The sequence below is a fragment of the Trematomus bernacchii genome, unplaced genomic scaffold (assembly GCF_902827165.1).
Source record: "Trematomus bernacchii unplaced genomic scaffold, fTreBer1.1, whole genome shotgun sequence".
Lineage (NCBI taxonomy): Eukaryota > Metazoa > Chordata > Actinopteri > Perciformes > Nototheniidae > Trematomus > Trematomus bernacchii.
This window is the reverse complement of record NW_022987708.1, coordinates 1035068-1056379: the sequence shown is the minus strand read 5'-3', so window position 1 is coordinate 1056379 and position 21312 is coordinate 1035068. Positions and strand designations below refer to the sequence as shown.

General features: G+C 39.2%; 1 protein-coding gene across 1 annotated transcript in view; it reads right to left on the bottom strand.

Annotated features, from left to right (window-relative positions):
- slc1a7b (solute carrier family 1 member 7b) overlaps positions 1–20450 on the bottom strand; it is a 79303-nt gene extending 58853 nt beyond the window's left edge. The window contains exon 1 of the mRNA XM_034140780.1: positions 20310–20450. Coding sequence (XP_033996671.1) covers positions 20310–20450 — 141 coding nt within the window. The remainder of the gene's footprint in view (positions 1–20309) is intronic.
- Between the last annotated feature and the right edge of the window lie 862 nt (positions 20451–21312).

Sequence of the window (21312 nt, the reverse complement as noted above, 5' to 3'; positions counted from 1 at the left end):
TTGCCTTCATTCTAGATTAGAAATATATACAAACATAAAAAGATTATAGGTTCAATAGATTGAAGCCGCCACTAAAATGAGCCTGTACCTTTGCTGAACGACAGCCATTCTGACCATAATTACAAATACAAAACAGTAAAACAGTAGCCAGTGTTGTAAAGTTATTTTGCACATTTACCATAGTACTGTACAGTATGCCTTTTAAACATGTATTGTATACCTGTGGTGTTTATTTTTATTATTTTATTATCTTTGCTTTGTAATGCCTGTTGTAAAATGCCATTTATATAATGTGTTTTTACTGTATTTATTCATAAAAAGTATTTTAATTTGTTTTGTAAAGCACTTTGAATTGTCGCGTACAGAAAAGTGCTATATAAATAAACTTGCCTTGCCTACTGCAGCTAGCAACAACATTACTGCAATTGTTCATTGTACAATTTGCAATTCCAATTTATTTCCAACCATTTGACAACATATTGTCTCTGAAATATAATAAAAAAAACATAGGCCCATTGGGTGGTTTACTTGTTGGTGCATAACTATTGATTGATGGGGCTTTTTAATGGAATATAATATTTGGAATAGGGCAGGAAATACTCAATATTCAACTTTGTTGCATAATTTCAAGCCTATAAGGCATCAGAGAAGCTACTGTATCCCTATGGACTTCGCCACCACCGCCTAAAAAGGTGTTTATATGATAGAGTTTTGGTTTGTTGGTTTGTATGTTTCTGTCAGCAGTACTGCATAAAACGTCTGAAAGGGTGTAGCTTGGGCCAAAAAACTAACAATTTTGAAGTGGATTTCATTACACAGGGCGAATGAACTCATTATTTTTTCACTTATGTAAACAGCCTCAGCGGAGGTCTATTATCTCAGTGACTAGTTCCAATCATGCCCTTTCCTCTTTTGGTTGCATGATCAAAATAAGATACATTATTATCACGCTGCAAGCGTACTAAATTCAAACCAAAGAAAGAGTTAGTTAGATATTTCACCTTCAAACTAAACTCACCAAGGTAATTTCAGGGCATAGAAGGTTGCAATTACAACTAGAGAATGCAATTCCTGAAGAAATTGCTAGTGGGAATGCTTTATGCTGAAAAGCTGACGCTAAACTGCTATGCTGAAATGTAATGTGTAAGAAGAAAGTGAAGAATTTAGATTGAAATGATACATGAACACCGGGGGCTTGAATGTGTGATGAGAGAAGAAAAGAAAGTAAAAAGGCTTGGAAAAGCAGCAGAATATTTGAACTGCAAACTTTTGAACTAACTTGATGGTGAATGATCTGCCAACGACATTTGATGACATCCCATAATACGCTTAGATGCGTTGATGGCTGCATCGTTACCAAACCTGTGAAGTTTTGGGCCATTTGGAGCATTTTCACTGAAGTTATGAGAAAACCGTGTTTCATGGCGAGTATTGTGTTGCCATGACAACAGCATTTGAAGAAATCTCAAAATTGTCCCGTAGATGTCTTCACGGCTGGACTGTTAGCACACGTGAAGTTTGAGCACTTTTTGAAAATGTTCATAGGAGTTATAGCGACATCGTCTTTTATGGCGAGGGATGCGTTTCCATGGAAACGGCATATGGTGAGATCTCAGATTTGGCGTAGAGCTGTTGAGGCATGGACCGGTGATATACAAGTGAAGATTGGGGGACGATTGGACCGTGTCCATTGGACTTACAGCGACATCGTGTTTCAAACCAAGTGGTCTGTCGCCATGGCAACAGCATTTGATGACACCCCATTATACGCTTAGATGCGTTGATGGCTGCATCGTTACCCAACCTGTGAAGTTTTGGGCCGTTTGGAGCATTTTCACTGAAGTTATGAGAAAACGTGTTTCATGGCGAGCATTGTGTTGCCATGGCAACGGCATTTGAAGAAATCTCAAAACTGTCCCGTAGATATCTTCACGGCTGGACTGTTAGCACACATGTGAAGTTTGAGCACTTTTTGAACATTTTCATAGGAGTTATAGCGACATCGTCTTTTATGGCGAGGGATCGGCATATGATGACACCCCATAATTGACGTAGAGCTGTTGAGGGCAGGACCATTAACCATTATCTGAAGTCTGCTGCTCTGAGCATGTCAGTTGGAGTTATGACATCATGGTGTTCCATGACACAGGTGTTTATATTTGAGCTAACGAGGTGTCCAGAGATCAAAGGTTTCCATTGTTCTGAATGAGAGATAAACCTCTTCAGGGATGCAAACTTGTCACCTTTCGGCGAAATTCGCCGTTTTGAATCCAAAATAGGTCGTTTGTGTGATTCATGTAGATCTGCAATACAAATATTTTTGGGGTATGGGGGGGGGTCTGGGACCCGGAGTAATCTGCGGCCGCGAGCTGTTATGTGCCATCATGACACGCATGGTGTTCTTTTTTTATATATTATAATGAAGCGCGAGCTGAGTGCTCGAGTCTTCCTGCCTGTCGGCTCTGCTCATGGATGTATAATAAGGCTCTGCTGCTCCGGGATGATGGTCTAGCTTCAGCAGCTACATTACCAACGCACCGTAGGTAATGTAGTTAATATTAACTGTGCGGTCCGGAGTCACTGTGGCACAGACTGGACCGCTGGTGAACAGCTGTTAGAACGGGCCGTTCAGGTGTTCAGAGCAGAGCTCCCTGTCGGAGCGGCAGAGCGTGATGTGCACTGAAAAGTTTTTCTGTCGCAATATTATTTAAGGAATCGTTGAGCTAGCTAACTAGCATACATTGTCACTATCTGCTAACGTTAGCTTTAGCCTTCGTTTTCAAATAGTTTTTTTCATAGGCTATAAACGGAGGTGGTATAAGTATATATCTTGTACTTGAGTAAAAGTAGAAGCACTCAGATCTTGTACTTGAGTAAAAGTAGAAGTACTCAGATCTTGTACTAGAGTAAAAGTAGAAGTATTCAGATCTTGTACTTGAGTAAAAGTAGAAGCACTCAGATCTTGTACTTGAGTTAAAGTAGAAGTACTCAGGTCTTGTACTTGAGTAAAAGTAGAAGTACTCAGGTCTTGTACTTGAGTAAAGGAATGTGTGTAGGAATACTCTGTTACAGTAAAAGTCCTGCATTCAAAATGTTCCTCAAGTAAAAGTAGAAAAGTATTCTCATCAAAATATAGTTAAAGTAGCGACAGTAAAAGTAGTGATTGTGCAGATTGATCCATTTCAGAATAATATATATGATGTGTTTTATAATGATTGATCATGAAAGTGTTCTCAAAGCTGGTAAAGGTGCAGCTAGTTTGAATGACTTTATATACTGCAGGGTAGCTTGTGAATTTAATCCAGGTGGAACTAAAGTCTGATTTAACACTTGATTATATTTCACATCATTAATCCAAATCTGTAAAGTAACTAAAGGTATTAAATACATGTAGTGGAGTAAAAGTACACCATTTACCTCTGAACTGTAGAGGAGAAGAAGAACAAAGTAGCAAAACATTGAAATACTTAAATAAAGTACAAGTATCTCCAAATTGTACCCAAGTATAGTACTTGAGTTTATGAACTTAGTTACTTTACACCACTGGCTATAAAGATAGAAAGACTAAGCCTTGCACAGAGGCATGAAAATACATTTTCAAAATGCTCAACAGTGCTGCCAAAATTATAAACTGACTGCTCCACAATTAAAATAAATGCTTTTATACATTTCTATTAGATGTGACTCCTTGGCGTTTCTGTTATTATTAACTGCTTTAGTTGTTCCGACTGCTAAAATCCTCTGTTATTCCTAATTTTAAAGCCGATATTCCGTGGGGTCGGGGGCTCGGATCCTTGTCACCTTTTTCATACCTGATGAGTTTGCATCCCTGCTCTTACATGTGAACGTTTTGTTGAAGAACCCCAACAGATATCGGTGAAATTTCAAAGCGTGAAGCATCTCAAGGACCTTGAGTATCTGAAGTGTGCTTTTTTTTCTTTTTCGGGTCAATAATGTGGCCTTTTTGGCAGATTAACTCAAGGTGTGCGGCTGCTGCTGTGAGGAAATATCAGCCTGAAATTACAATGGGCTTTAATGGAGACATGTTGAAAGTTTTTGTCACTTCATGCCCTCAAGAGGCATTTTGTTTAATTATTTTTGCTTAATTATTTGTCTTTTTTCAAGCTACGAGATGTTTTCCTACGTTTGTCATGAAAGATTATGTCTCAGGAATGTAGGGTTTGGGAATTATGGCAGTTTAAAAAAAAATATGAAGGCAAATTTCAAGATTTCCTACCCTCTAGCTGTGACATCACGCACTCTACTGTAGTTAATGTTAAAATCTGAAGAAGGCCTCTGTACCAAGCTCTGAACAATGTTTAATATCTCTAAAAGTAAGAATCAGATTTAAAAGTTGTGTTACACGAATAATGTCAGAAAGATGTGTAACATTTTAAAGTTGGAATGAGGTTTCTGAGTGAAAGTATAAATGAACAGTTAGCAGTTGAAGTCGCATGAAGATTGACTTCAATGGTTAAAAATGTGATGAATTATGGGATGTATCTCTGGAATTATGAAAGTTATGAATAAGAAAAGTAATAGCCATCGATTCCCGACCGAGTTTCTGCGATGTGGAATGTGGGAGAAGAAGACCGGCAAAATAACGGGCGGAATAATAAGAACAAAGAATTTCGTGCGTAGAAGAACAGATAGTTGGAATGCTGTTAACAGCATTCCCACTAAATGATTTGTTCAGCTGTTGAATGCAATAAATTGCATCTGAATAAAGAAAATCTGAAAGAATTTAAGGTCATTTCTTTGGTTATTTCTTATTGGGGTTTTGTTGTCGTAATGTCATTTTTGGTCGTGCTGTGCACCCATCTGCTCCATTGGCTATTGAATTACCTGCATCCACTGATACAAATTATGAGATGCTCTAATAAAAAAAGCCTGTAATGCCCCTTTCACACCAACGCAACTCCGGTTCAAGCTCCGTGCTAGAGCTTTTCTGGTTCAGAACCGGTTCTTCGGTTTAGCGCCGGCTCTTTTCACACCGCTCAGAGCCCGACTGGTGCTGCCGCTGCTGCGTCATGACGTCACAGTTTACGTCGCTGAGTTTCTCCCCAACGCCGGAGCTCACCTCACAACAACGGGCCGGGGACTGCGTTGCTTTTAATCATACGAAGCCAGATTAAATTAAATAACGACTTCTCCAACCTTATACTTTTCTCCAGAGTGCCGTGGTTCATTGTTTATTAATGTGTTTCAGCGGCATTTACCGACCGCTGCAGTGCTGGCCGGCTGCTCTTCAACGGGAGTGTATTCTCCCGTTAGCTCCGGGTTAGCTCACACGGCTCTAAAGTATTCACTGTCTGACTGTCACACAAGCAGCTGTTACATATCCCCAGTTCCCCTTAAGTGAATGTGTGTCAGTCTGAATTGACGCTGTTTGGCATCACAACGCTGTTATGAAAGTTTCTCTGGTATAACATGGGTGATGTTAGCATAGCAACTGAAGCTAAACTGACTACTTGCTAAGCAGTTTTCTACAGGCACTTTTTACCGACGTATTTTTCATTATGATTCTACTTGTGATAGTCGGACATGACAACCTGTGCAGCCCATGTATTGATTCCATCCGATAGCTGCTATAATAACAAACAAAACGTCTGCCTGCTCTCCACAATGATCAATAACAGCGAACGGATGGTCAAAGTAAGGTACAAATAAACAGAATCACACAAAGCCTGGTTAGTGTTGCCTGACTTTATAAAGTGTGTTTTTTTTTTAACAAGTGTGTGGTTGCGTTCTAGTCACTTTGCTCAGCACTACTGCTTGTTACAACTTTTATTTGCCGTACTCGCCTTAACTGTTATCTCAGGTTAATCTCGCCCCCCTCCGACGTAAGCGTGACGTATGCGGTTCTTGCTTCTAGACGGACAACTTTTTGGTGCTCGAAACGAACCGGATTCCGGAGCTATGACGCTGCTCCGCTGCGGTGTGAACAGGAAAACCCGGTGCTTTTCAAGCACCAGCACCGAACCGGCCCTGAAACACCGTTGGTGTGAAAGGGGTATAAGAGGACTTTAAGTGGCGATTATTGTGACATATTAAAAGTCAATTTCCAAAGTCGAATAAGAATCACAAGAACATGAGCCAGTGGAAGCAATATTTTAAGTATTTCAACAGTACATTCCCAATGAAGCCAATGGACAGACTGCAGTTGGTGGCCAGTCATGTTGAGCTGAAATAAATAGTCCAACATACAAATAAAACATTTTGCAGATTAATTTTTTTCCTGGCCTGGGTTGTATGAAACAATAAAGAATTATTTAAAAACTGACTATGGCAACTTGGTATAGTCTGACCTGTAGTTGACAGTGTTGGGGAGGGGTACGCTATGCATTGGTTCTCAGGTCAAAAATTAATACCTACGGTGATGGAGAAAAAAAGGCACAAGGCATCAGGTGCCCAGTTTAGAAAAGAAAAAACAATACACTACCACTATAACCGTTATTGATTTAGTCAACTTCATTTAGCAAACACCTCAAAGGTAATTGTACTGACAAGTCCATTGTGTAATTTTTGATTGATGACTTTGCATCAAAGAAGGCAATTAAGGTCAGACTGCAGGGCACCATATCAGCTAGAACCTTTAGGCTATATTCACTTGACTGTTTTCGTATAGATTTGTTGGTCGGCCCTGCTTCCCCGTTGATTGTCCTGCTTACCAAAAACTAAGACCCCATACCTTCTGGGGCGAGTATGTCAGATCGGACCAAACAAAAATTGAGTGTGGACTGGGAGCTGGAGAGGTGCCAGTTCACCTCCTGGGCACTGCCGAGGTGCCTTTGATCAAGGCACCGAACACCCAACTGCTCCCAGGCAAAAATGGCTGCCTCTTCACTCTGTGCTCCTCTCTAAAATGAATGTGCATGCGTGTGTATTAAAAAATGTGTGGAGTTCAAAACTGAATTTCCACCTAGGGGGATCAATAAAGGTTTATATAAATCTTAATCTCACCCTTTTGGAGCCAGGTCAACATTTTATTGAGTTTACATTCCCTAGACTACCTGCCGACAATAGCAGAGGGTGTAGATTAGGTCGTTTAGGTTCGCTAATGTAAGCACCTGAGCACCAATGTAGTTCAAGTGCGTCTTTGGATACACGCTGGGAACGTAGTACTCCCTGGGTATAGTGTTAATTTCGTGGGCCAAAATCTCTCTTTACTTTCGAAATAACGTAACATCTCTGATAGTCAGTTTTTTTCCCAGCAGTTCCATTTCCGGTGCTGCGGCTGGGCAGCAGTTGTGTGTCTGTGCTGCGCACGGTACATTTGAATTACACCGGGCCAGCGGAACACTATGCACGGTCAGGAAGACTCGGATCTAACGAACCTTATTTAACAGAAAGGAAAATGGCTTGGGAGCAGTGGTCTAGAGATGCAACCCAGTCTCACAGCATTTCGTGTTATAGTCACGAAATTAATTTAATCTATTGATTCGTGTTCACCAACACGATTTTCAATGCAATGTATTTCTATTGGTAGTATGTTTCGTGCCTGCAACACGTCTTTTTGTCCGGTCGGGTCTTGGAAGACCAGAAGCTGTGTGGTTCATAAAAACATGTTCTTACTCAATATCTTACCCTAAGCCTAACCCTATCCCTTTTATTTTAAATTGTATAATGTCTGAGTTTTTTTGCTGTCAGTGAGGAAAAGAAATGGGGCTCAGAGCCTCAGAATACTGAAATCTGTATTTTATGTCATCTTTTTTTCCTTCTAATTTGTTATTATTTGGTGCAGGCACGAAACATACTACCAATATAAATACATTGCTTCTAAAATCGTTCTGTGTCAGAATACTTAACCTCTTAAGCACCGCGGTCCCCCCATTGGACCCCTCCCACCGTTTTCTTTTCGAGATAATGTCTCAGGGCTTCTTAACATTTATGAAACTATTCATGTGTAGCACCAGATTAACGGGAAGAATCTCAGCTAACTGAAGATATGAACCATTTTTACCAAAACAAAACACAAGTCTCATAAGAAGCGTCTAAATGACCCCTGAGCGAAAAGATTCTAACGCACTGCGGCACACAATTCAAGATAAAGATACCCTTATTACTTATCGTAGCTGCACATACAATATAGCCGATTAAAGCTGAGACTCCACTGATTATTTAGGTATAGTATCATCACTGAGCGATCCGAACTTGCGACAGGGGAAGCAAACACAGACATCACAACACGTACCTTTACGGAGCTTTTACGGCAGATCGTCTCACCGTAGGTCAATTACTGTAGGTCAAAAGACGTGTTCAATGGCATTAAAACGAAAAGAAAAAAATACTACAACTGTTGATCCATAGGTTGATAATGTACCTGTGCCTTTAAAGAAATTATTTATAATCCATAATTCCATTTTTTATGTAAAAATCGGAGCGGAAAAGTTAGCTGCTAATGGTAGCCACCAGAGTGTATGCAGCTTCCGGTTTTGGTAACGCGTCACTCTCACTCCTTATTTGTTAACGTGTTGGTGTGTATATAACTTTCCCTCGATTCCATTGGCTCTAGCGGTTATAAAGAGATTTCATTCATCAAAATCGAGCAAGGGGGGCCAGAGATAGGTCAAATCCACCCAAATGACCCCAGAAGTGTTTTTTTTTGGCTAAATCTCTCTAAAAAGGTCAAATTTCACTTGTTTTGAATCAATCTTGATACTTGATACCCATCATCCAAGGGTAGTTTGCACTATAAGTAAAAAAGAATTTTTGGACGGACACTATAATTTACTGTTTTTTACGATGTAAAATCTGAATTTTCTTTAAAATAAAAACATCTATATTGATTCTGACTTTTCTACATCCAACTCACAGGTTTATCATTACTTTGAGAAAAAAGATTATTAATTTAACCCTTTTAGAAGGGAAGATATGGTCATTTGTTCTGGGAATGTCATTTTCGAGCCTGAGACCTGAAAAACAGGCTCAGGGCTTAAGAGGTTAAATCTGTATTTTTTTAAATGTCTTTTTCCTTCTAATTTGTTATTATTTACATTGCTTTTAAAATCGTTCTGTGTGACACGAAAAAAATGGCGAAATCGTGTTGGTGAACACGAATCAATAGATTCATTTCGTGACTATAACACGAAATGCCGTGAGACTGTGTTGAGAGTCCTGATTCATCCGGATCATTAACCCGGATCCTAGTAATGAGCTGGTCGTGACGAGTCTCCCCTCTCGATTAACCCGAGTCCTTTGAGTCCTACACCTGGTGACGTACAAATTAAAACTATAAATTGCGTCACTCGCTACTCTCCTTATAACATGTAAAACAACATTAACATGAAGTTTTTCAAATGTACACCATTCGCAGTAACTGTAATAATATTACTTTTGTCGGTAACGGAGTAGTGTAACGCGTTACTTTTATAATTCAGTAATCACACTACAGTTACTAACATTGCCCCGACACGCGTTACTTCGTTACTTTTATAAAATCAGTCATAATCACACTGACAGACAAGAGGGGTTTCTGCCGCAGGTTTATATGTACGTAATCTGCGCAACTTGCGCGTCCACATCTCCACGTGCAGTGCTGCATAAACATGGCTGAGTCAGTGATAACCACTAGGTGTCCCTTTCTATCAGCTGTGCACCGTTATGGTGTAAATATAACCTATCTACCAATTGGATCAAATATAAAAGTCAGCCGAATTAATGTTGATACTGCAAGGAGACGTATTTTGTGAAAATAAATGTAAGATGTTGTTTAATTGCTGATATATTTATGATTCACGTCACATATTCAGTTTCGGCGGCACTTCTTCCTGTTTGTCCAGAAGTCTTCTCATCAGGGCTCTATAAATAAAGAACTACGGCAGATGTGTAATATTTACTGCAGCCGAACCGTGAATTACAAGGCCGTTATGTGATGACTTCCAAAGAGAAAAGCAAGAACACTCGGAATAAAGTATTATTTTATTTTTTTAAATGTTTTCCGATTTCATATCGCATAAACACCATTTTCCCAACGTGCATTGCGGCGTGATCAAAACCTCTGAAAAAAGAAATGTGTCTCTCAGAATCGAAAGAGAAAAACCTATGGGAAAAACACAAAAGCATTGTACACAATTTAAACTAATTAATGTTGTATAATTAACAAGGATAAACTGATGTTTTTTAGTGGATGAGTACTGCAGATATCACTGTTAAATCATTTGATCATTGTTTTTATTATGAAAACGTCGAGACCGGAAATACTGTTTTCAACCCGTAACTTTACATGGAAGCTACCGCATATACACGTTCTCCTGTCGAAACCTCAAATCATCTTCGTAATATCTATCAAACTATAGATCCTACATATCGACTGGATTCTAAAAGTACAATATACACTTCTCGCTAGAAATCTAATCAAAAAGCGTTTTAATGGCCAAACTATCCTACAATTTAGGATTTTACAGAGAGGGTTATTTGTGAATAAACGACCATCTGTAACGTTTGCATTCAACGGGAGCACTAGAGGGCGAAAACTTTCAAACGTAATTATAGGTCGTATTAAGCGCTTGAACAAACGACACATTTGGTCGTAATAAGGGCTTGAACAATTGGCCCATTTGGTCGTATGAGTTGGAGGACTAATTGCAAAATTAACACTACCTGGATAGAGCAGTTTTTCCCTTTATTGGCAAAGGATCAATTGAACCTGATTTGAGTGGGCTGAGTAGAGCACCGGCAGCCTGTGAGGAGTGCCAGTACACAAATAAAAGTCATGGTATGACAAAGAGTAAAATATGGAAGTGCCTGTACTGCGTACCACTGAGTACCGGCCCCACTTACTATTTTATCTTTCAGCAAAGAGGCTGGGATGAGGATCAGTCTCCTTTGCGTAGGAAGGGACTCAAGTATCTCGGGTTCTTGAGTACGGGGATAATGTAGCGTGAGATGGGCCGGATAATGAGAGCAGCGAAACGGTTTTGCAGATGCTTTTCTGAACTGTTGTGTTGAAGAGGGAGTTGAGCCTGAAGACAAAGGTCTCTCAACCGGTCCATCTTCAGAGGGTGGCTGAACCTTTTAGCAACCACTTTCCTATTTTATTTTTGGTTTTGAGTTTAATGTCTTTGTCCTTCATTTTACAAATTTGTGTCTTAGTTTATTGTGAACGTTTTCAGTAGACTGTGTGTGAGGGTCTAAGGACAGAGGGTGCTAATAACTATTCTGTACAAACTGTAAAGTCCCCTGAGACAAATGTAGAATTTGTGATATTGGGCTATATAAATACACTTTCATTGATTGACTGTACCATTGCCCCGTCGATACCTATTCTGTGCGGTGCAAGTCTCCATGGGTTGTAGGTGGGAAATAGCGTCTTGGTACTATGTTATTGTTATGTATGTAATTTAGATAATATGTAGACATTTAGTACAACATTTTCAAGACCACTGCTATAGCCACATGCAGTTAACCTGTTTAGCCCTGAGCCTGTTTTTCAGGTCTCAGGCTCGAAAATGACATTCCCAGAACAAATGACGATATCTTCCCTTCTAAAAGGGTTAAATCAATAATCTTTTTTCTCAAAGTAATGATAAACCTGTGAGTTGGATGTAGAAAAGTCAGAATCAATATAGATGTTTTTTATTTTAAAGAAAATTCTGATTGAACATAGTAAAAAACTGTAAATTATAGTGTCCGTCCAACAATTCTTTTTTACTTATAGTGAAAACTACCCTTGGATGATGGTAAGGTAGACTAAAAGCTTTAGGAATCCAAAGTACAACATATAATAAGTACCCTGTATCAAGATTGATGCAAAACAAGTTACATTTGACCTTTTTAGAGAGGTTTAGCAAAAAAGACTCCACCTCTGAGGTGATTTGGGTGGAAATAGGGGTTTTACAGTTTCTCTGGAACCCATTGGTCGATTTTGGTGATTGACACCTCTTTCTGACCGTTAGAGCCAATAGAATCGAAGGGGAATTTCCCCACACACACACATGGTAAAAAAAGGTGGGGGCTTTGCGCATGCAGTTTTGCATCAGAGCGAACCTATCTCTAGCTTTGACATCTGGAAACGGAAAAGCAGGTTTATTGCTTATGGATTATCAGAAATCATTTCAAAGGGACACAGACACATTGGATTAACTTCAGCAGCGTTTTTATCGTTTTAATGCCATTGAAGATCACTTTTGAACAGACTACGAGACAGGTGAGCCATGTTAGCGTTTTTAGCTACCTAGCGCCACATGTTTTGATGTCTGTTTTTGTTTATAAAGTCGCGAGTTCGTATCATAGATTGATAATGTATGTACCCATCAATTCTGTGTCATCTCACGGTGTGAATCGATGTGTTGGATGTGCAGAAAAGATAAATAATAAGGTTTTATGAGTGAATTTCGGTGCAGTAATCTGTTAGCATTTTTGGCTCGTTGCTAATTCAGAGGCTGAGCATAAGCATTGTGGGTTTTCTTTTGAAAAAAAAGTAAAAATGATCAGTTAGATGAGTTTCTTCGCGTTACATGGATATAAAACATTCATAGTTTATTAAATGAACATGCCCTCAGACACTGTTTCCTGCAAGATGTCTCTCGGTTAAAGTGCAATTTTGCATCTACAGAGAACTGGTGGTCACTGACTATATCTTAAAGGTTTTCAGTCTTTGACTTAGTTGCCTGAATGTTTGAGGAATGCCTGTGAAGCATGTGGGTCACGATCTGTAGAGAGGGCTGAAGATGTTATTTTTCTTCTCTCTTCTTAGAGTGTCAAGGCTTGACTTTGTCAAATCGATGAACTCAATAGTGCAATTTGTACAAAATGGTATGGGCATACTTTCTCTGTAAAATCATTACCAGACAGCGAAATGAGGACGAATACCATCCTCGTTCGTGAAATAATCTAAATGCAGCCTCATTGTTCACATGTGTTCCGGCAGAGAGCTGGTTCTCTCTACTGCCTGACTTATTGATTGACTTTTATCTGACGGTTGTGAAAGTTTAGTAACTTCCGCTGGGTGAAGCTGAGCTGCGTTCAGGCGCTGCAGCACATTTCTCTGCTTCAGTCCACAAGGTATTATGCTTTTCTGCTGTTGTCCCTATCTCTGTCTGTCTGTCTGTATAATAATAATAATAATAATAATTCATTAAATTTATTAGAACGCTTTTCCGAATGCTCAAAGCGCTTTACATTACATATTACACATATCAGACATGTAACAGTGAATAATGTGGACAATACCCAGCGCCCCTTGATCTGCGGGTATTTGTGTGTGTCTGTGTGTGTGTGTTCACTCCTCTCTAGCTCTGTTGAGACTGAACAACAAACATGTGGAACAAGAATGTAATTTAAAAAAACAATCTGCAACCAGCAGTGATACTGGGCTTCTTCTACAGTGGATGGGCAGACTTTCATATGTCATCATTGGCAGGTAATATTATGGGGGATTGAAGCTCCAAGAGAACCGCTGAGGAGCAGTTGCAGTGTATTCTTTGTAAATGTGGCCGTGAGTGAACGCAACTTTGAAATAGTCCTTCCATAGAGTGGTTCAGTGATGACGTATTTTTGTAGGCCAAACCCGGAAGTTAGCATCGCAAGATGTCCCTCGACAAAACACAACGAGTCCAACACACGTTTATGATACTTAACACATTTTCTTTTTCAGGATAATATGAATATATCATAACACCAGCGTAAATACAATTGGCAGATATAAAAAGCGAATGTAATGCTATAAACGAACTACATCACAGACCCACGGATGCGCAACATTATTGCTAAGCTAAAGTCAGACTACAAGTTTCGGACATTCACGAGTGGAGTATTTTTGCTTGCGTATGTCCTAGAACAAAACGTGCAACAAAAATAACACGAACAGATGTACTTTATTTGGCAAGGGAAAACATTTGTTTGGAAAACATCCTGTTTTTGGCAGTTGCTCAGTCAGTAGGGGCTTGGACTGTGAGCTGTAGGGTCGCCGGTTCAAGTCCCCGACCAGACCTAAAATATGGAGTGTGGACTGCTACTTGGAGAGGTCTCAGTTCACCTCCTGCCCTGCCGTGGTGCCCTTGAGCAAGGCACCGGACACCCCCCTTCCCCCCTCACTCCCATTGCTCCCCGGGCGCTGTACAATAGCTGCCCACTGCTCCTAGTACTAGACTCCTGGTACTAGGATGGGTTAAAAGCAGAGAACAAATTTCACTGTGTGTGCTTTGTGCTCTGCATGTGTGACCATTAAAAGAGGGTTTCATCCCTCCCAATTCAATTCAATTCAAAGTTGGACACTGCAGAAATCTGCTCTGATATTGTTTTTCTTCGGTCAGCAGCTGCTCAAACACAGTATGTAGATGTTCTATCACGAAAAAATACACTCATGGAATGATCTCCCAAATACTGCTTTTTAAGTGCGATCATAACACGTCTGATATTACAGACATCAGACGAAGCGAACATGCAGACGGTAAGAGGAGAGCCTTTATTCAAAGTTTCACACTGAGTAGCACAATTGTTTGCTAAAAGAATACATGAAGATTTTTTATCTTATACCTAGGCAGGGAAAAAGAGAGAAAAAATAAAATAATTGACCGAAAAACAAAGTTGTTGTTCCTTGACCAATCGACCAACTTTTAGAGCACTGGGCGAAATACGAGAGTCAACCTTTGTCGTTAAGAATGGAAAGGATTCAAAACTGAATTAACTTCCTTCCAGATGGTGTGTCTCAATGGTAGATGAAATACATTGTGTGATGTGGTTTACCATCAATATTTAACATTGTTGGGTAAAACTAAATTTGCATTGTGTCACCGATGTTGTATTACTGTAATTCATCTCAAACAATCCCATTTAATTGAAAAATGAAAAAAGCCGTTTTTAAAACAATAAGTAATAATACGTTTTGTCATTACAAAAAAAAAAAAAAAGCATATGTCTTGTTGTGCCTGTGAGTTGATGGCACATCTACAATTCTTTCAAAATCTTCTAGCTTAATATCTGTGAATTATTTCAATAGCGATATTCCTTAATTATGCTCATTATAATGACGTTTAAAATGATCATTTTGGAGGATTGGCCTTGGAGGGAGGCCTGAAGGGACAGGTTGTCAGTCTTTCCAGCTTGGTGACTTTTGTGCTATATTTATTGACTTCATTACTTTTGGTTGCTTCCATTACAAAACAGTTGGCAACATTGTGCTGGCTTTTTCGGATTGGAACAATGCTTTTAATTCTAGTTTACTCTTACTGCCTTCTCCAATGATCCCTGCCAAAGCCTAAGTTCTAAAGATATAATTGCAAATCAAACAAAAGGTTTAAAAAAATACGTAGAGGTACAACTTTTGACAAAGACGTTATACCTTCAATTGCCATAGATTGTAAATGTGTGTTACAGTTGCCACTCAGTGTTTATAACATGAGGCAGCAACACTCTTTGTAAAGTTCTATATACACAACAATATCAAAATGCCATTTGTTAAATTTCAGTATTCAGACATGATATTGGACTTTATTGGATTCAAACAACAGCATTTATTAGCAACATCCCCCTTTTAATTGGTCTTTTAATCATTAATATTCTTGTTTTTTATATTGTTTTATAGTTTTTAATATCTTTTTGTGTTTATTAATTTAGTCTTCCCTTGTTTTACTGAGATGGTTCTTATCTTTTTATTATTTTTGTTATTGTCATTTTTTATTATCATGTCTTTTTTACCTCCTTGTGTTCCTTAAAGGTGGGGTAGGTCATTTTGGAGAAACCAGCTCGAGTGCGCTAGAATTTGAAAATACAACCGAAAACAATCTGCCACTTCCTTACAGAGCCCCTCCTCCAACACACACGAACGCGCACAAGCTCAAAATTGAACTGTTGAAACAACATCAAACATTCAACTGCTACTCAGTAGTATGTATCTAATACCTAATATATATATATCATTCCAATAACTTGTATATAGACTCATACTGCACTATTCCACATCATAACTTTATTTCATTTTTATAACTATTATTATTTTTGTATTGCTCATGCTCTTATTGTTATTATGTTATTATGTTATTATGTTGCATTGTTGGAGAAGCCTGTGACATAAGATTTTCAACTGCATAATTACTCTGTAGCTATGTCAGATTGACAATAAAGAACCTTGAACCTTGAACCTTGAAGACCAATGAGGGCACGAGATAAGTTTGTGCACAGATGGAAGGCTTGGTCGTGCTTTTTACAGCGCCACGGCTTCCACAGATGACATTTTTTTATGTATTTATTGTCAAAGCATTTAATATATTCATTGCTATCGGGATGTTAAGAGCATTCCATGGAATATAACAAAAAGTGTTTCTGAAATGACATACCCCACCTTTAAAGGTCCCATGTCATGGCCATTTCCACTGATCATAATTCCATTGTTGAGGTCTACTAGAATAGATTTATATTGTGCATTTTTCCAAACTCACATTGGTTTCTCATACAGCATCTCTGTAAACTACGTGTATTCACTGAATTTCACTCTCTGCCTTTAACGGCTCGTTGTAGCGCCAATAGCTCCAGCCCCCACTCTCCCTGTGAGCACAGTGTGCTCTGATTGGTCGGGACGTTGTGAATCGCGCTGAGCTCCGTGGAGGTGTTGTTTCCTTGTTTAGGATACATATCGAAACACAGCCAAACTCATCCTGAGCACACACAAACTCACAGCCGGATTAAAAACAATAAGTGTGGCTTGATATTGAGTAAGAAAAAGGTTGATAAACGCTGTGAGAATGGGTCTTAACGTAACGGCTCCGCGGACGTAACGTAACGGCTCCACGGATTGGTCCATTTGGTTCCGGGTACCGCATGACGTTAAGCCGTACCCGGAAGAAACATTGGACAATGACGTACTGTATCAGTGACGAATCTCCAACGAGGCGTTTTGGGGAGGTATTTTCTGTGTTAGAGTTTTACTCGCTACAGGGTGTACTTTGAGGGTTTTTTACTCTGCAGACCGTTTACATGCAGAAAAACCTTCATAACACACAAGGGGACGGGTAACAACTGGAAAAGCATGACATGGGCCCTTTAAGTTGTCATATTATGTTATTTATGTGAGCAAAAAGATTTAAACGTTTGAATCTAATTCGTTTTCTGTCTTAAATTGTGATGTGTGCCTTGTTAAAGCACTTTGAATGGCAGAAAACACTTGTGCTTTATTAAGTTTACTATTATTTTATTTATATTTTTTTATTATTATTACATTTCACACTTTTTTGTAATTCTGTAAACTTTACATATAAGCATGCATGCAAAACGTCAGATCGCCCCACCCCCCATTCTATAATCCAAACCAATTTAATAGATTGATCCATTTATTTTCCTCTCAGCATGTGTTCCTTTATAGAAACTCTGCTGCATGCTAACATACATTGCACAGTTTTTATTTCAAATTCTCCTTTTATTTGGGCTAATCCTTTAACATGTTGCTACTGCACCGTGTACTATGTCCTCAGAAAGAAATTGGTTTGATTTGGACTTACTTTACTAATGCCACGCATGCACGCACGCACGCACACACACACACACCAAGGATCAGGCCTCTATAAATGGTCTGAACATAAAGGTCTGTGCCTCCTGTGTTCTCTGGTACTCTGCCATCACACGGATAGGCACTCTTATTTGATGTACAATTAGAGAAAGCAATTCATTGATTGGATTGTAATCCCTCTATTGTGAGAGTAAAGGATCCACTGGCTATTTTTAGGCCTATTTGAGAATTTGACAGGGCTTTAGCCAGAGGGCTGATGGGAGAGAAAAGGCTGCATTTTGTTTATGGAGCGCCTCCATAAAGCTGCTTGGCTGTGTTTAGAGCAATGTGCTGAAGCCGTGACATGTATTAACGTCAGTGTATTTACAGTAAGCTTGTGGACTTGTTTTTAGCCTGGATTTGTGCAATGATGTTTTTTTACAAAGACATTTGCATGAAACACCAATTGGAGTCAATTTCATCAGATAAATTGTCGCCACTTTTAGTTACAAATAGAGGAAGGACAGTTTAAAAGAAGCAACCAGTTTAAATACCCCTGTCAAAAACGGTTTGATTTTGAAAGCTATTTTGGTGTTATTAAATAAAATAAAATACATCTTTTCATTAGAGAAAGAATCACAGTTCTCTTTATATTTTAAAGTTAATCTGGAGTTTGTATGAGCCTTTAGCAGCCTCTCTTTGTGTCCTCTAAGAGTGTTTACTTGTTGAGAGATGCAAACACAAAGGGGGACTTGTGTACTAAAATGCATCGACATGAAAACATTATACTCATGAGTGGAATTTTGGGATTTATTTTAATAATATTAATAATTAATATTAGAGAGGGATTTCTCAACGTCAGGGGCCGACAGGTGCAAATGCGCCGCAACGGCCCAAAACACTTCCGCCAGAGAAACGAGCCAACTGTCACTTTCGCTGAAAACGTACCTAAAATGTAAGTCTTATTTTAACAAGGTGATTACAGGTTTTCTTCCAGTATCATTGCAGATCAGCCATTAGCTAGCTAGCTAGCTAATGTAGCTAACCTAGTAATTTTATATATAATGACAAAAAAGAGAAAACAGACTGCATGTAACTGTGCCAACAGTGACAGTTGGCCAACTGTATAATCCCTGAACGTCAACAAGCGCTCCGGTCCCAGCTGTGTGCATCACTTTTTAGTGTCCCCATGTCCGTTGTCTTTTGAGCTTATTGCAGCGTTTTTTTCATTGCAGCGTTGGTGAAAATGTTTCTTTATTTGCATGTGTTTTGGCACATTTTAGTTTTTAAAATGACATCGTGTTTCTCCTGATAGAACTGTTTTGGGCCATTGCAACGCATTTGCACCTGTCGGCCACCATACCTAACAGCTAAAATGGACAGGGAAAACATTGTACACATGTGAGAATGGCTTTAACACAGACTCCATTATTTTAGGTTTTGAAAAGGTTTGAAAATTAACCTTGTTCCACTCAGTGTGACACTATCATTTTCTGTATGTGTTTGTTAAAGCTATATGAACACTGAGTGAAATATTCAACCCAAGAATGTATTGTTTCATATACAGTATTTGCCCAAATCTATAAGATGGAAATATTCCATCTTGTGAATAACTTGACGCATTATCCCAGAAGTATTTTTCGTTAGTTTGAAAACGTTAGGATATTCAGCATTATTTGAAATCAAAGTCATGAGATTTTTGGCTGCATTGAGTATGTTTATGATAAATGGCCTGCCAGCAGATTGCTGTTTTTTAGGGGTTTAAATTGCAACAAATCATGCTTCCTAGAAAATTGCAGGGCTTAGACTTGTTTAAAATAAAACAAATTGCGACTTGAAAACGGTGGCAGAAGGAGTACCCAGATAGCTTACTTTAGTAAATGCACCAAAACATCATAAAAATGTTGTCCATTTAAATTCCTACGAAATTAAAATCACTATCATCAAAATATACTTAAAAATCAAAGGTGATCAACACAATCGTCACTGTTATTGATATGTTATCAAGTAACACTGTTCGATTATTAATGATGCTTCAATGTAAACGCAGCCTTTTCATTTTTAAGTAGGTCGACGTGTAGTTAGTACTTGTTATATAGTTACAGTAGTTAGTTTTGTGCTGCGGTTACCAACCTACAGTTAAGATCCACTCACCAGACACATCTGAGTGTTAAATGGGTTGGAAGGAAGGGAAAACATTTCTGCAACAAAAGTGCATACTAGTTATTTTAACTTTTTCCTAATGTTTTTTTGTGAATTATTGGAGAACTTGACCTATTTGGGCTTCAAACTGCTATTTAAGTGAAACCATGCGGGAATGTTTGATGGGGAAAAGTCTCTCATTGAACTGCCAGCAACTCATAGACATCTGAAAAGGGAGGCTAACAAACAGCCTGAAAAACAGCTTTTTTCAATTACATTTAAAAAAGAACATTAATATCCTGGTTTAGATGTGTTTTTAAAGTATCAAATACATTTCTAATCATGGTCTGTGTCAGGACATTTTGTGGAGTACAAGTTTAAAGTAACTTAAAATGGAAAAACTCAAGTAAAATGCATCTAAATGTGCACTTCAAGACAGCTATATATAAGCTCTATAGGTACTCTTCAACATTGCAGAATTAAAATAAACAAATCATTTGCCTTTGGAACAGTATACTTGACTTATGGTGCAGCGCTAACCCATGCAGATAATGACTTGAAGCACAGAGGTCAGCACTGATTTGCGGCCTAGCATCAGTGTGAAATTGTGCGTAATAATGCAGTAAATCAGGTGGATAAATGAGGAGTGTAATGCTCCACAGATGTGTGAGAAACGGGGGAAGATCCTTGATCATCTTCTGCCCGCATGACGTCACAGCGGGTCAAAGGGGGGAGACACACTGACCTGCTCAGTGAGGCGCTTTGTACGCAGGAAGAATCCCAAAAGACACCCAATGATGACCGCCAGCACCGACATGATGAGGAGCCCATTCTGTTTGCAGACGTTCTTCACCCTCAACCACACTGCGTCCAAAGCCACGGCCATCGTGAGTCAGCTGTCCTGCGTCCTATCTGCAACCCATAAATGGACCCAACACCAAACCTAAAATCCAGGTGTGGTGATGAAAACACGAGCAAAAAAACACACTCCAGGACCGGATGGGACGGCTTCTGAAATATCCACTCCTCCGTGATGTTTTAAAGCACCTTCGGGCTCAGCATCCCTCCCGTCCTCTTGCTACAGCAATCTGCACTAAGCTAAGAAGATCCACTCACTTTCCAGGCATCCCCTCCCACCCAGCTCCACCCATCATCAGCCGCCCTGTGTGAGCTGACCCACCACCAGGGGGGGGGGGGGACAGCTGGCAACTATGTCCCTGGGGGTTAACATCACCAATCCTGTTAGTGTGCTATACTGTATTAAACAGGTCTGAAGCTGGATTAAAGATGGAAGCACAATTTGACAAGGTTAGCAGAGTGGAGCCACCACACAGGCCTTCTGAAACCCACGCACTGACAACAGAACCTTGTCTAAAAAAGTATTTACAGTGGTAATGAACTGCTTTTGATGCACTTATGTATTATGTAGGGATGATCTAAAGGTCCCCTATTATACTCTTTTTCAACAATATATTATAGGTCTCAGATATATACAGAACATGTCTCTGAAGTGTTTAGTTTGAAATACCAAACAGATCATGCATTGTAGCATGCCATATACCCCTTCGTTAAAGCCCTCTTTAAAAAATGCTGATTCTGTGTCTGTAGCTTTAAATGCTAATGAGCTGCTGCTGGCCACGCCCCTCTGTGAAGTGATTGGTTTATTGTTATTGGCTAATGGTTGCACAACCCAAAGTTGTCATTGTTGAAACGCTACTCCTTGTACATTAAATAATCTCATCAGTGGA